This window comes from Microtus oregoni, unplaced genomic scaffold, assembly GCF_018167655.1.
Source record: "Microtus oregoni isolate MIOR12 unplaced genomic scaffold, Mior012 000003F_ref0000135, whole genome shotgun sequence".
Classification (NCBI taxonomy): domain Eukaryota; kingdom Metazoa; phylum Chordata; class Mammalia; order Rodentia; family Cricetidae; genus Microtus; species Microtus oregoni.
In genome coordinates, this window is record NW_024543062.1 from 6,406,452 (window position 1) to 6,422,941 (window position 16,490).

General features: G+C 52.3%; 1 protein-coding gene across 2 annotated transcripts; it reads right to left on the reverse strand.

Annotated features, from left to right (window-relative positions):
- Positions 1–279: 279 nt before the first annotated feature.
- On the reverse strand, positions 280–16,267 carry Tfr2 (transferrin receptor 2). Of its 2 annotated transcripts, XM_041648453.1 has the most exons (19): positions 16,185–16,267; positions 15,094–15,147; positions 14,642–14,894; positions 14,350–14,536; positions 11,307–11,447; positions 11,119–11,230; positions 10,890–11,012; positions 10,004–10,120; positions 9,780–9,919; positions 8,386–8,549; positions 7,048–7,167; positions 5,161–5,243; positions 5,007–5,070; positions 4,843–4,910; positions 4,674–4,750; positions 4,511–4,595; positions 4,194–4,421; positions 3,743–3,883; positions 280–890 (listed from the first exon to the last, which is right to left on the reverse strand). In XM_041648453.1, exons 2-19 carry the CDS (start codon positions 15,124–15,126, stop codon positions 612–614), a joined length of 2,415 nt encoding a protein of 804 aa, XP_041504387.1. In that variant the 5' UTR covers positions 15,127–15,147; positions 16,185–16,267; the 3' UTR covers positions 280–611. The 2 variants fall into 2 exon arrangements, with proteins under 2 accessions (XP_041504387.1, XP_041504388.1); XM_041648454.1 differs by lacking the exons at positions 14,350–14,536; positions 14,642–14,894; positions 15,094–15,147; positions 16,185–16,267 and adding an exon at positions 12,207–12,225.
- Positions 16,268–16,490: the final 223 nt, after the last annotated feature.

Sequence of the window (16,490 nt, forward strand, 5' to 3'; positions counted from 1 at the left end):
AAAACCTGTGGGAACTGGCTCTCTCCTCCACCACGTGTGTCCTGGGGGCTGAACTCAGGTCATCAGGCTGAGCATGCACCCCTTACTACTGATCCCATCTCCCTTCCATTATCTTTAGGCTGTTTCCTTAGGCGACAAAACAGCTATTTTCCCCATGGAGATAGCATCTTCAGACACGCTGTCAGGTGCCTTCTGTCCATCCTAACCTAGGTCTCAAGGCTGGTGTGAGGAGTGGGGATGGTATGAAGAGGAAGCAAGACCGCTTACAGACAACAGATGTTACAGATTTGTTTGTTGACATCTAATTCCCTCGGGCCTCCCACCAGAGACCACCCACTAAGAGATCCAGACAGATCCCAGCCTAGGTAGTCTTTAGATATGGAGGACTTTGCTACTGAGGCAGAAGGACCAGTAATGGGAAGAAAGCCACTTTCTGGATAAGAGACAGTATGACGGTCGCACTGAGAAAACAAGGCTCTCCTACATTGCAGAGCCAACGGTGTTAATGAGAATAGGCAGCCAGAAGAGATGCATGGGGCACCTCCTTTCGCCTGCACCACTCAAATAGGGAGACAGGAGAATCATGTCGGACCCAGGTAGGGCTTCGCGCCTCAAAAGTTATTGTCTATGTTCCAGACATCGCCACTGAGCGCGTTGGCTGCCCCCTGCAGTGTCCACGTGAGCAGCGCCAGCTGGCGCCGGAAACGGCTCTCTTGGAACCCCAGACCTCCTGGTGCCAGTCTGGAAGAGTTGGCCTTGAAGCCATCGGAGCGCAGCATCCGCAGGTGGTCGAGCAGGGCACCCAAAGTGTGGTCGCCTTGGCCCAGGAAGATGTGGCGGAATGGGGAGTCAGCCGGCGACACATACTGGGACAGGCAGTAGAACTCCACCTGCATGAAAAAGTGAGGGCAGGTCTAGATGCCAGGGTGTCCGTGGCTGAAGGCTTCAATCACTCCTCCGTCCAACCGGTCCTAACCCACCCTGAGGCCCTCTGGTACCTGCTTCGCGGAGGACGGATCTTGCACACTCAACATCTCTCGTGTGTGCATGTATGTGTGTTGAGGCCAAGGCCAATAGCTAGCAAGTCTTCCTCAGTCACGCTCCACAGTACTTTTTGAGACAGGGTCTCTCACTGAACCTGGAACTTGCCAATCTGGCAAGACTATCTGGCCAGCAAGCCCCGGGCTTCTCCTCCGCCTTCCCAGTTTGAGGTCCAGGCACCCACCACGGAGTCTGAGTTTTACATATGTACTGGTGCTTTGAATTCAAGACCACATGCTTATATGGCAAACACTTTACCAACCGAGCCCGAGCCCTAGCCCTGTTTGCTTTCCTTGAAAACAAAGACACACTATGTAGCCCTGGCTAACCTGTAATTCACTATATAGACCAGACTGGCTTCAAGCGCACCTTGCCATTTCCTTCTCTCTCTCTCTCTCTCTCTCTCTCTCTCCCCCCCCCTTCCTTCCTCTCTCTCTCTCACTTTCTTTCTTTCTTTTTTCTTTTGTTTCTCGAGACAGGGTTTCTCTGTGAGGCAGTCCTGGCTGTCCTAGAACTTACTCTGTAGACCAGGCTGGCCTTGAACTCACAGAGAACTCACATCTGCCTCTGCCCACCCCACCCCCGTGCTGGGATTAAAGGTGTGCGCCACCATTTTCTTGACTCAGCCTCAGGAGCCCTGAGATTGTGGATTTATAGGCGAGCAGCATTTATACCATTTAAAATGTCTATTCAAGAGTCCATGTGTGCTCATGGCTTTGGCCAGAACTTCAGTGGGCACAGCTTCCAGGTCACTTTGCCAAATCACTCATAGGCGCCTACTCTACATAATTAAGGGCTATCTGGACATAACTACACATATGCCAGCATCAACTTCTTCTTCTTCTTTTTTTTTTAGTTTTTTCGAGACAGGGTTTCTCTGTAGCTTTGGAGCCTGTCCTGGTACTAGCTCTTGTAGACCAGGCTGGCCTCGAACTCACAGAGATCCGCCTGCCTCTGCCTCCCGAGTGCTGGGATTAAAGGCATGCGCCACCACTGCCCGGCCAGCATCAACTTCTTAAACATGAGATTCAGAGGCTGGGGGAGGGGTGGACAGGGTCTCATCATGTAGCCCAGGTTAGCTGTCTCAACCTTCTAAGAGATGGGAGTACAGGCACCTCCACGCCTAGTTGTTTGGTACTAGGGACGGAGCCCAGGGCTTCACACATACCAGAAAGCACTCCCATCAACTGAGCTACAGCCCTAGCCCGTTTTACTTTTTCCTCTTTCTCTTTCTTTTCCCTTCTCTCCTTTTTTCCACCCCTCTTTTTCTTTCATAGTATTGAGCATAGGCTATGGCCTCAGAGTCCCTTGTCTCTAACTTTGGCTCCACCACTTACTTCCTGTGTGATCTTGGGTAAGTTACTTAGCTTCTCTGAGTCTTAGCATTGGCCTACACTCCTGCCAACCTCACGGAGTCAAGGAAGTCCTGCTATTGAACAAATGAAAGAACGTCGCTGGCCTCTGGTAGCGCCCTACAAATGTCAGCTGCTATTATCATTATTGAACTCATCTGTTTTCCACACCCTGCCCATACATTTTTCCTGCTAAATGACTCCTGTCAGTCCAGGCGCCCCCTACAGGCATTTGTCAGCACCTGTGGCTGGTATCCAGGACGCAGCCTTCATGAAGTCCATTTCCTCCGCAGGCCATTAGTGCTCCCGCCAGAATCCTTTAAACACACTATGTTTGCCACCTGACCTCCTTGCAAGAAATTTTCATGATGCCTAGACACACAAAATCCAACTCCTGAGCCTTGCCTGTAATCCCGGTTCCTTGGAGGACTGAGGCATGTGGCTACAAAGGTCGGCTACAAAATGAGCTCAAGACTACTCTGGGCAATTTAGCAAGACTTTCAAAATGTAAAATGAAAAGCCGGTTGGAGGCACAGCTTGGTGATAAAGCCCCTGCCTAGAATCTCCTAGTGAGGGGCTGGTGGTGTGGCTCAGTGGTGGAGCCCCTGCCTAGAATTCCTCAGTGAGGGGCTGGGGGCGTGGCTCAGTGGTGGAGCCCCTGCCTAGAATTCCTCAGTGAGGGGCTGGGGGCGTGGCTCAGTGGTGGAGCCCCTGCCTAGAATCCCCCAGTGAGGGGCTGGGGTGTGGCTCAGTGGTAAGGCATTTATTTAACATGCACAGTACCCTAATTTGATCCCCACTACACACAAACACACAAAACCCCAAATTCCCTCAGCTATGCAAAAGCTCCCCACATTGGTCCCTGTTCAGTGCTCCACAGGGTCTCTGGTTCACCTCACAAGAAGGTGAGGTGGCAAAATGGAGTTAAAGGATCCATGCACAGCTCCCAAGAAAGGCGAAGTCCATTTCCCCGCCTCATCCTCCACCCTGAAAGGTCCTCTTTCTTTTGCATCAACCGCGTCAACCCGGGTTTTGCCTGCTCTTTAAACCACAAAGTCTAAAGCAGAGGTCAGCACACTTAGTTTCTGCAAAAAGCCACGGAGTAAATACTTTAGGCTTTGCAGTAGATAGCAAAGAGGAAGGCCTTCCCTATCCATTTCATCCCCTGGCAGAGTCTGCGAAAGTGACGGGTCGGCTCTTCTAGCCTGGCTGGTTTAGGGACCCTGTATATCCGGTGGTATAGTACGCCCCAGGACAGGGAAAGCTTAAGGGACAGAGCGCTTTAGAACGCCAGGTCCTGGGGAAAGGGACCTCAGACCAGAAGCGGGCGGGCGGGAGCAGGGCCTCACCCTCATGATGCGCACGTTGTACATGCGCATCAGACGCTCGTCGCTCTGCTCCGAGCTGTAAATCTCCTTCCGCAGCTTCTCCGCCGCCCGGATGTAGTCCCCCCTCGCGGAGTACACCCACTGCAGGGTCAGTCCGCGGGCCTGTGGGTGAAGCACAGTCTGAGACCGACAGATTGGTGCCAGCACCGATGCCTAGGGTGGGCTCAAAGAGCTGGCAGGAAGGGGGAAGAGATGCAGGGAGGAGATCAGGCCTTTGACTTTAGAGAGGGCGGATCCCAGGGACTTGGGTCGGACTGGCTGTGTCCTCGGGAATTAGGTGACTGGAGGTAGAAATAAAAAGGGTCAGACTGCAAGACAGGACCTAGATCTCAGGGCTGGAGAGAGGAGACGCCAGCCACCCCTAGAAATGAAGCGTCCCCTAAAGGCTGGGAGCAGGATTGGCATCTTGGACCTTGAGATCCCCAGAGAACTCGTTGAGGTTGCCAATGTGCCTGAGGACCACATCCCCATAGCGGCCAAAGTCGAGCGGCAGCAGGTGATCGTGGCTCAGTCGGATAAGGAGCTGGCCCGCGAGCTGAGCCACCGCCTGGGCCACGGCGGGCAGGCGACCTCGCAGCATCTTGTGCAGATTCTCATAGGTGTCCTCCTTCGTGTGCAGGAACGGGTACTCCCGATCATCCTGCCGGGACATGGAAGGGCTGGGCGCAGGAACGTGGTGCTGAAAGGCTGGGGGCCTGGTGTCCTGGGGCAATGGCTCCGGAATCTCACCTCCATGAAGGAGAACTCCACAGCCGGGACCCCCGCAAAAGCCGTGAAGGAATAAGCACTGCTGTCCATGGGCAGGGGCCGAATCCTGGGGGCAGGCAGGTTGGAGGCCTCTGAGGACTCAGTTTCCCCTCAGCCTCCACCCCCAGTCTTTCCTTCAACTTACACTTCGGCATCCCAGTTGGGATTGGTGAGCTGCACTTGCTCGAAGAGCGTCTGTCCGCTGTGGTTAGGGGAATCCACCTGTGGCAGGAGGATGAGGGGCACAAGTCAGGCTGTGTCCTCTTCCGGTCCCACCATCTTATCTGCCATCCCCAGTCCCGATCCTGTCTTGCCTGCTTCAGGATGTTCTCAATGAGGCTGATCAGAAGGGGGCTGGTCTTGGCGTGAAATTTGCCATCTCCTGAAGGAAGGGAGGGGGAGGAAAGACAGGCTCAGAGAGAGTCAATGGCATAGGTGGACCCGCGGGGCGGCCAGGAGGTAACATTGCCCAGCTCACCCAGCACTGAGTTGTCCAGGCTCACGTACACTACGGCTTTGAGGTGTAGCACGCTGAGGTAGCCCTGTGGATTGGGGGAAGAAACGTGGAGAAGGAAGGTTCCTCCCTCCACCCCTCCGCATTACCTGGTTTCTTGCCCAGAGCCCCAAGTCACCTCCAACCACTCCATGGATCCCACGCTGCCAAAGTCTCCTCCATCCCAACTGATGAACAAGAGGCTTCTTCGAGGTTTGAACCCTAGATGCAGAGGAAAGAAACAGGGGTCAGCACTCTCTTTCATCCTTCTCCATCCCTGTCCCTAGAGGGCCTCTCTTCACCAACCCAGCATCCTAGCCCTTCTTACGTTGGATCCCCCCTGACTTGATAATAATACCTTGGGGTGACGTCTAAAGATGCCATTTCTTGCTTAATCGACACTCAGGCCATTGACACTTAACACAGTCTTTATTTAGTTTTCAAATTTTTGAAAATTTATTTGTGTGTGTGTGGGATACACACCCACCACAGAGAGGGAAAGCGGAGGTCTGTGGGCACTTGCAGGAATCTGGTCTCTGCTACCACCATGTGGATTCTGGGACTCCCGCTCAGCCTCAGGCTCGGCAACGAGTGCCTACTGTTGCCATCTGGCTGCCCTTATTTGTTGTTTTAAGACAGGGTCACACGTAGCCCAGGCTAGCCTCAAACGGTAAAAGATGATGGAATAACAGGAGTGGACCGTGCATCTGGCCTAGTCAGTGCCTGAGGTCAACAGGCAAATGGAGTTTCCTTTGGCATCCTCACACTTGAGGGTCATTGTGCTTTGTTCTAATTAGTCCCCTCCCCTACCGTGTGCTTGGTTGTCCCCTCAATAGCCTGGCACCTTTCTCTCCCTCCCTCCTTCCTTCCCTCTCTCCCTTCTTTCTTTGCAGTGCCAGGGATTAGACCAAGGGCCTTTTGCATGTTAAGCAAGTTCTCTACCACTAAGATACGCTATATATACCTTTTTTAAAAACAATTTTATTTTTTATGGTTTTGTCTTGAAACAGGGTCTTGCTATGTAGGCTCGACTGACCTCAAACTCACAGGGACCTTCCTGTAGAGTATTAGGGATAAAGGCATGTGCCACCATGCCTGGCTTTTTTTTTTTTTTTGGAGGGAGTATTATTTTTTTCAAAGATTTATTTAGGGGCTGGAGAGATGGCTCAGAGGTTAAGAGCATTGGCTGCTCTTTCAAAGGTCCTGAGTTCAATTCCCAGCAACCACATGGTGGCTTACAACCATCTGTAATGAGGTCTGGTGCCCTCTTCTGGACTGCAAGCATACACGCAGACTATTGTATACATAATAAAAATAAATAAATATTTTAAAAAATATTTATTTACATTGGGGTTTTGCCTGCATAAGTCTGTGTGAGGGTGTCAGATCTGCTGGAACTGGAGTTATAGTCGTGAGCTGCCATGTGGGTGCTGGGAATTGAACTCAGGACCTTTGAAAGAGCAGCCAATGCTCTTAATCACTGAGCTATCTCTTCAGCCTGTTGTTTTGTTTTTTGTTTTACGAGACAGACTCACATAGCTCCAACTGGCCTAGAGTTCATTATGTCTTTGAGAATGACCTTGAAATCTCAATCTTCCTGCCCTAGTCTCCTGAGGGCCAGAGTTACAGGGATGTCTGGTCAACTCATTTAAAAAATTAAAAGTATTTTTGTGTGTATGTGTGTGTGTGTGCATACATACGGTGGCATACATGTAGAGGTGAGGGGACCGCTTTGGGAAGCTGGATCTCTCTACCATGTGACTTCCGGGGAATCAAACTCAGGCCAATGGACTTGGTAGTAGTGTCCTTACTCACTAAGGCATCTCGTCAGTCCCCAGGCTAACACGTTGATGAGGAAATAGCATATTGGCGAAGCTACTTGCCCAGATCCACACACTGGATATTCCAGTCGTGGGACTCGGAGCCCAGTGACCTCTCTCCAGGATATGCTGCCAACTACCTTTGACCTAGGCCTAGCTCAGGCATGTCACAGCCCCACTCACGCAGGTCTGGGCTCTGATCTTACCGTTGCTGACCATGGAGGAGAAGGTCCGCACCAGCTCCAGCAGGATGGCAGTTCCCACTGCAGACTTGGCTGCTCCTGGACCCCATGCATCCCTCTGGGCCCCGATAACAACATAGTGATCTGAGGAAGATGTGTGGAGCCCACGTCTTAAACTGACAAGGTCTCCCCATGCAGATCTGGAGGCTGGGTGCTCCCAGAGCCTCACTCGGTCCTCTCCAGACTCCCCCATCCCAGCTTCCTTGCCCGTAGCCCCTCCCATTTCTACACCGCAGCTCTCTAAACCCTGCTGGGTCAAAAGCCCATGCCCATCTCAATAGGCCCTTGCCCAGACGGACTGATCGATCCATCAATAGGCATTTGGAGATTCAAACACACAGGTACCCCCTCCCCTCTTACATCCGGAGACAGGATCTCATGTAACAGAGTCTGACCTCAAACTCATGATTTTCCTGCCTCCACTTCTTCCCAAGTGCCAGGATTACAGGCATGCACCACCATACCAGGTTGTACGTGGTGCTAACAAGAAACCCAGAGTTTCTTCCATGCTAGGCAACCACTCTGTCAGCTGAGTTACTGCTGTTAGAGGGGGACATTCTATTTTGCTGGAGTTTGGGGCTGTCTTTTTGTTTGTTTTTCTTTGTATTGTACACTGGCCTTGAACATCTGATTTCCGGTCTCTAGGTGTGTGCCACCACTCCTGGCTCCTTCTTCTGCTTAATACAGGCTCTCTCAAAGCCTAGGCTCTGCAGCCTAAGCTGACCTTGAACTCATTGACCTCCTGCGTCAGACTTTTGAGTCCTGGGATGACAGATGTGGGCTCTGATGCCTGACTAACCCTAAAGCATTCTGGGCTCCCTTCTCTCCCTGGCCAGTCAGGTTCTGCACCTTCCCTGCCTGCTTTCCTCTCCCCAGCTCTTCTGTGCCCAACTCCCACCTCCAACATCCTCCTCTGTGTGTCCCTCAGGTCTCTGCTTCTCCCTTGACACCTGGACAGTGAAGGGTTTCCCAGGCCTGCCCCACCCCGCAAAGTCTGCTCAGCAACCTTTGATTCCCCAACACCAGAGTCGTCTGTCCAATCTGGCCTTTGCTTGAGGACTGGATACCTAGTACAACATCCTCCAACACACGCGTGCTCACGCCCAGAGTGTGGGGAGCTCACTATTAAACAATACTACCCATTTGGAGGGCTCCTCACTGCCACCCCTCATCAGTCCCCGCTCAGCCTCCATTCTCTGGACATCACTCCTGGCCTTCTCCAGGGCCTCCTGTGCCAGTCTTCTCTGGTTGGTTAGGAGTGGAACCTCCTAAGCTGTGGGGGATGTGGGCAGACAAGCCCACCTGGCTCTGCGAAGCCCTCGATGCAGGCAAAGATGTTGCTGATGGGAGTCGAAGCCCTGTGGTTGTTGACCACCAAACGCAGGCGTGGCCCGGGTCCCAGCCGATAAGGGGAGACTGGAAGGTGACCTTTCCATTCCTGGGGGGCATCAGGGCCTTTGAGTTTCCTGGAAAGTGGCGGAGCAGCAAAGTGTTGCAGGGATACCGCGACCTAGGCCACACGAGAGCCTCGAGTCCCCTTTCCTCCTCTCCTATTCCTGGGGTCTGGCTCGAGACCTTTGTCTCTGTACCTTACCCAATAGAACAGTACAGCCTGGGGCTGCCACAGGCAGTGGCATAGGCTGTGCCCTGAGCGAGGGTCCTCAGCACTAGTGGGTGTACCAGATGGTGAGGCCTCCTCTTCCTTTTGGGTGTGTATGCAGGTATGTGTGTGGAGATGTGTGTGCACATGTGTGCACATGTGTGCAGAGGCCAACCTCACATCTTGCCCTCAAGTGCTAACTACATTTTTGTTTTTTTAAAAAAAAATATTTATTTATTCATTATGTATACAATATTCTGTCTGTGTGTATGCCTGAAGGCCAGAAGAGGGCACCAGACCCCATTACAGATAGTTGTGAGCCACCATGTGGTTGCTGGGACTTGAACTCAGGACCTTTGGAAGAGCAGGCAATGCTCTTAACCTCTGAGCCATCTTTCCAGCCCCCCTTTTGTTTTTATTTGTAAGTTTATAACACACTTTCTTGTGTGTGTGTGAGTGTTCAGCACGTGTGCCACAGCATCTGTGTGGAGGTCAGAGGACAGCTGCAGGTGTCCGTCCTCTCTGAGTATGTGGGGCTTGGGGTTGGTTTTCAGCCTTGCTGGCAAGTGCCTTTACCCATTGAGACATCTATATAGGTCATTTGTGTGTGTGTGTGTGGGGGGGGTCAGGATCTGCACATGGCATGAGGCTCACTAAGTTCCCTAAGTTGGATGCCAGTGTGAGCTCCAGGGACCCACCGGTCTTCCTCTCCAGTGAGGGACTGCATGCACACACTTAGATTTTTTTTGTTTTGTTTTGTTTTTGAGAAAGGGTTTCCCTGTGTAATAGTCCTAGCTGTGCTGGAACTCGCTCTTGTAGATCAGGCTGGCCTCAGACTCACAGGAATCCACCTGCCTCTGCCTCCCAAGTGCTGGGATTAAACCCATGCACCACCACTGCCTAGCTGGTTTTGTATGTTTTTAAAACAGGCTCTGGTGACGGAAATCAGGTCCTCATACTTTAGTGGCAAGCCCTTTACTGACAGAACTATGTCCCCAGTCCCAGGGTCATCTAATTCACCCAAGGAACTCTTCAGTAACACCCCACCCGACACACACACACACACACACACACACACACACTTTTCATCTCTTACTTGAGCAAGAGGTCAGCAACGTCTGCACTGATGGGTTGGGCAGGGATACTGGGAAGGCCTGATGATTCTACGGGAGGGAACTGGGTTTGATTGAAGGAAGGGAAGCCAGGTGTATAAGGGTCTCCGGTTCCCAGGTGCACCTAAAGAGAAAGGGGTAGCAACTCTGAAGCTGGGCTGGACAAGCCCCATTTGTAGAAGGTAGTCTGGCTTCCCCTGAGACTCACATGTCCAAATACAGCCTGGTGTCTGGATAGGCCTGGCTTGTGAGGGTCCTGGGAGAAATCTGCTGGGTCCGGGTATAACAGCACTCCGTGGGCCCCAAAGTCCTGGGCAGTGGCTACCTGAGGGGAGCACAGAAAAGCAAGAGAAGGCAAACTGGCTCCTTTCGTCTGCCGCTGTCATCCTGAAGGGACCGTGTGTAAGTGTGTGTAACTGTCACTTGGCACTCACATTGTAGCCCTCCCTCGGTGCCTCTGTAGGATTAAAAAACCTGCGTACCCGGGGCTGGAGAGATGGAACACGGTTAAGAGCGCTCAACGCTCTTCCAGAGGACTTGGGTTTGATTCCCAGTACCCAAATGGCAGTCACAGCTGTCTGTAACTCCAGTTCCAGGGGATCTGACATCCCGTCTGGCCGCCACAATCACCAGGCACATATGCAGTGCACAGACATATATGCAGGCAAAAACCACCAATACATTTACTAAAATAATTAAAAAAAAAAAAAAAACCTCTGTGCAAGCCAGGTAATGGTGGCGCACACCTTTAATCCCAGCACTCAGGAGACAGAGGAAGGCAGATCTCTTGGGCTACAGAGAAAGTTCCAGGACAGCCATGGTTATGCAAAGAAAGCCTGTCGGGGGGGGGGGGGGGGATTGAGATAGGTTCTTGCTGTGTAGCCCAGGCAGGTCTTGAATTAACAATCCTCCTGCCTGAGATTCCTAAATAGCTGGGGTTACAGGTTACATCCTGCCTGTCTTCCGACAACATTTTCTTAAGATGTGCCTGATTTTTCTTTTCTCCCTATGACAGCCTCCTAGATCCTTCCCATGAAGACACGCCTACTCCCCAGACCACTCGCCTCACTTCTCACGCTTTTTGGGACCCTCACCTTCTGGGCAAAGCTGGTAATCCCAACGCGCACTAGCAGGAGGCTGCCTGCCAGCTCCACACCCTTGGCTCTCAGGTCCTGCAGATCCTCCTGCCGCCCGTAGTGGGCGTACACCAGCTTGCCCTGGGAACCGATGGATCTTTGAGGCACAGTGCCCGTATCCCAACTCGGCTACCCACCCAGGACGTGATAGGCTCCCCATGCCAGGAGCCGGACCCGAGGCGCTCACCGTGGCGTTGCCGGTGGCGCTGTAGGGACAGTAGACTTCCGGATCCTCCAGCGGTAGCTGCTCCTGGGCGCTCCCGGCTGCATCCACCCAGTGCAAGGTGTTAGGGTGAGCCCTGAGGACGGGGAGGGTGAGCACGCCCCGGCTGTGCAACCCCATGACATGTCCCCTTGTTGCGTTCCCAGACTCACGGGTCCGGCAACTGAAGCCCCACGTAGTGCGTGTCAGTCCACACGTGGTTCAGCTTGTGGCTCGAGAACTGGTCGAGAATATCTTGCACCAGAGTGGCCATCCTGGCTGAGCCGGCCATGCGCTCCCGGAGGCTGGTCAGCCTGAGCAGAGAAAGATCGCACTGGGAGGAGGGGGGGGGGGAGGTGCAGGAAAGGGACTCCCACGTACCCATAGAAGTAGGAAAAACGCAGGCATGGAATGGTATTTAATGTGTCCCGGGCTAGCCTCAAACTCAGGTAGAAAGCATTTGAAAGATTTGGGAGGTGGAGGCAGGAACATGGGGGCTTCGGGACAGGACCTCACCTTGTCTGCTTCCATGGTCATTACCCAACAAGAAACTGTCACCTAAACTCGACCTAGTCTGCCTTCTCACCTCGGGCGGGCTTGTGCTGCCCTCTCAGGGTTTGTTACCAAGGTCTATCTGTTTATCTTTGTAGGGGAAACAAACTACCTTCCTTGTTTATCACAAAAGTGCGGCCTTGACAGAGACCTGGCCATTCATGGGGTGGTCACATCTCCCATGGGTCTCTTGGGTTTTCCGACCTCCAGTGTTGGGATGGAGGTGCTTCTGTCTCTCTAACTCTACTCCCCCACCCCTCCTTCCCTTGTGGAGGATTCTAGGAAATTACTCTAGTACTGAGTCACTGGGGTCACCCCAAAATACCTTTATATTTTTTTTTCTGTTCTATTTTAGACAAGGTTATGCTGAATTGCCAAGGCTAGCCACAGGCTCACCTGAAACCCAGGTAGGCACAGAATTTCTCTGTTTTAGCTTTCGGATAAGTTAGAACCTGGTTCTCGCCTCCCATTTCTGGGACCCCAGGGATTGAACTCTGGTTGTTGGACTTGGCAGCAATCACCTTTACGAGGTGAGCCATCTCGCCAGCTCTGAGCTTTTGACATCACATTTTGACGACACCTTTTGAGGTTCCGGTGTCCTCCCTTCATCCTCAGTGTATTTGCCAGTCTGTCTGTCTGTCTGTCTGTCTGTCTGTCTGTCTTGGGAGGAAACATTTTCGCTGGCTCACATCTCCAGAGCTGTTGAGGTGTTGTCTTTTTCATCCCTTCCTACGTGGTAGAGGGCGTGAACTTAGGGAAATGTGGCAGTAGGTAGCCCTACCCACGTTAGCTTTCATAAGATTTTTTTGGGAGTAGGGGGAGTTCAAGGACGGCCTTGAACTCCTGATCCTCCTGCTCCCGCCTCCCAGGTACTGGGATCACAGGTGTCAACCACCACACTTACTTCTTGACATCTGAGGGATCAGAGTGAGTACTCTGTCACCGGAGCTCTAGCCCCAGCCTCAGTCTGGGGGTCCTCTAGGAAGACAAAGCCATCTATGATGATCACCCTACTGTGGGGCAAAAGCTACACCATGATCAGGCTTGGGAAGGAAACGTGTGGGTCCAAACGGCTGAATAAACATTAAATTAATTAAACATTAATTAAAGACAGGACTAGCTTCGCTTTGATCATCGGTGTAGAGGAGGAGGAAAGTCCAGGTACACACCTGTAATTCTAGCATTTGGGGGAGGGTGCTGAAGGGAGAGGACCTCAAGTTTGAGGCCAGCCTGGGCTACATCGCAAGACCTCATCTAAACAAAGCTAAAAGCAAAACAAATAGAAGGAATAGGAAGAAGGGCTAGTGATGCAGCTCGGTGGCAGACTCCCTGTCGACGAGCACACCAGGCCCTAGGTTCAACCCCAAGAGCTGTAAACGTGAGATGGCTCGGTAGGTTAGTGGGGCTTGTGGCCAAGCCCGAGGACCTGGGTTCGATCCCTGGGATCTACATGGTAGATGGAGAGAACTGACTGCTGCAAGTTGTCTTCTGACCGTCACGCACACACAGCAGCACCCAAACACCATGCCCTGACAATAAATAAATAACGGTTAAAGAAAGAAGAGGGGCTGGAGAGATGGCTCAGAGGTTAAGAGCATTGTCTGCTCTTCCAAAGGTCCTGAGTTCAATTCCCAGCAACCACATGGTGGCTCACAACCATTTGTAATGGGGTCTGGTGCCCTCTTCTGGCCCGAAGGCATGCACACAGACAGAATATTGTATACATGATAAATAAATAAATATTAAAAAAAAGAAAAGAAAGAAAGAGGGGCTGGAGAGATGGCTCAGCGGTTAAGAGCACTGGCTGCTCTTCCAGAGGACCTGGGTTCAATTCCCAGCACCCATACCGCAGATCACAACTATCTGTAACTCCAGTTCCAGGGGATCTGGCACCCTCATACATGCAGCCAAAACACCAACTAAATAAATGAACAAATGTTAAAATAGAAGAAGGAAACCCAGGGCTGGAGAGATGGCTCAGTGGTTAAGGGCATTGCCTGCTCTTCCAAGGGTCCTGAGTTCAATTCCTGGCAACCACATGGTGGCTCACAACCATCTGTAATGAGGTCTGGTGCCCTCTTCTGACCTGCAGACATACACACAGACAGAATATTGTATACACAATAAATAAATAAATAAATACTAAAAAAAGAGAAGGAAACCCAAAGAGAAAAAACATCATGTAATTGTCTCAGTACATGTTGAAAAAATAGTTTTTTAAAAAAAATTTCAAACCTATTCTTTATTACTTGATCATCACATAAACTAAAATTAAAATGTCATTTAACTTTATAAAATATTTATTTACTTTTCAGCATGGGTCTCAAGTGTCCCAGACTAGCTTCCAATTTACTACGTAGCCGTGGTAAGGATGATCTTGAATTCCTAACCCTTCTGCATCTACCTCCTCTGTTCTGGGAGTACTTATGCCACCTCTGTTCTCTTTCGCTCAGCTGCCTGTCTCCTAAATAAACCATCCTAAAGTCTCAGGTCTGTGATACTCAGGTCCTGGTATCTGCCATCCTTCCAAGAACCGCTGAGCAGAAAAGCCAGAGAGGAGGGTGGGAAGACCCAGACGGGCCTTGGGCAGCAGGAGAACTGACAGGATCTCCAGTCTGAATTGGACTAGACGCTGGGCTGGGCAGGAAGCCAGGCTACTCTTACCTGATGGTGTCCTCCAGGTGCCCCTCTCCAAGGAACCGAAGAAACATGGTCCGGAGGTCACTCCAGTACAACGTGCCCAGGCCGGAGTCGAGGCCAAACTCAGAGTTGACATCCTCGCTGACCACCAACACGGAGTCCCCGCATGCCTGGCAGGACCCTCGAAAGGCCACATAGCCCAGGAGGAAGGCTGGCAGGTGGTAAGATGTGGGTTCTCTCGTGCCCTCTTCTACCGGACCCCAGAAATGCCCCCAAGCCCAGGCCCTTCACTGTGGACGGGGGAGGGAAGACTCACCCCCAGTGAAGATCAGCAGGGCCGTCAAGATCAGATAGGGGGCAGCCTTTCGACCCACTGCAGCCCAGGGGATGGGAGTTGATCTCCCGGGACTGGAGCCTAAGGACTCAGGGCCCTTGAGTTCCATGGGGCAGAACTGGGCAGGCAACTCGACCTCTTCCTCCCTGTCTTCCTCTTCCTCCTCCAGATGGCCCAGATCAGGGCCTTCCACACGTTTATAGATGGTCTGAGAGGGTCTTGGGGACCAGTGTTGCTGTGTGGAGAGGGGAGGTAGGCATGAGATTAGGGGAGGGGCCTAAGAGTTGGGGAAGGATTAGGCAAGAACGGTGCCACTGACTTGGGCAGGGAGGGATCCAAGGGGGATTGGGTGGGGCCAGCCTTAAGCATTAGGGAGGGGCCTGAGAACGTGAATGAAGACCCAATGGGTGTAAATCCACCCCCCATGGTCTTACCGCTCTCTGCAGTAGACCCCAAAGTTGCTCCATGCTTGTGCCCCCTCCTGAATCCTGCAAGTAGTCCCCCCACAATGATAAACCGTTTGTGGAAGCCCCAGAGGGCCCCTTATCAGCCCTGGCAGGCAGTCTGAGCCTAGGCTGTTCCTCACCCCCCCCCCCATAGGGTGGGAGCACAGTCTGGCCTCGCTCCAGCCTTCCAGACATCACCCCTGCCCTCCCCCCTGACCTCCCCCGCCCCCCAGTTCACGCCAGAGGACAAGAGGTTGTACCTTCTCCTGCCAATCCTTCCACAAACCTCCCTGCTGCCGGCTAACAGCAAATCAATCAATTTTTTTTTTAAACCTCAGGGCAGACTTTGACCACCTTAGTTCCGGTCACAGGTGGGGGAAGGGGAGATACGGACAGGTCTCCCCCGCCCCCATTCCACCCTCTCAGTGTCCTTGCGGAAACATCGCTAGCCCCCTTGGAAACTTCATCATGAACATTTCTGCTCCTCCTCACTCCTTGCATCTGGCTTTTAGGCTCCCCAACATACAGCCCTCCAAATAACAGGGTAGCTGATCTTCCTGCTCCGACCCCCTGCCTCAGGTAGATCCCAAACTAGCGGCACCCTAGTGGGGTGAGTTGGTGGTTTAATCTGACCATAAAGTTGTCCGTCTGTTTGGAATCTTGCCTATATTAGTTTCTGGGGAGGAAGGGCTATAAATGAGCTAAAGGGGTCAAAAGGAATTGGTGAGTGAGTGGGTCCTGGAGTCAGGAAACTCTGGATTTGTGTCCACTTCACCATTAGGGGAGGCAGAAAACGTCCTGACCTAGCCACCTCGGCACCAGAACCGCTTGGGTCACTATAGGGACTTAATTAGGTGTTTCTCCCTTTAGGGGTCTTCCGCTCTCTAAGAATTTGATGAAGGGCTACAACGGCAGTTTATCTTCCAGCTTTAATTCCAAGCCGCGCCAAAGACACCGGGGCCTGCAGCATTGAATGGGAAAGTTCGGGGTCCACCTCACCCTCACTCCCGATCCGGGTCTCCCCTGGGAACCTGCAGATCCTAACCAGGTACAGAAAGATCTGAGCGGTAGGGGCTCACCAGTACCCCAGGCCCTGCCTCGTGCCTGTCAAAAGCGGAGTCCTGAGTAGGAAGACACAGCAGCCAAGCTCGCTTTAGCAACAGGTCCCTGGATTTCTTGGACCACGCTCTCAAGAAGACTCAAAGCCTGAGCTGAGGCCACACCCACTAGAGCACGCCCCCGGGATAGCCCCACCCCCGTATGTCCTTTTTTGGGGCAGCCCGGAGCTCAACCCACAGAGTCGTCCGGTTTTGTTACTTCCCGGGTCTTGACCCCCTGAAATCTAAGAATTTCGTGCTCAAGCATAGCATAAATGTAGCTGTGAC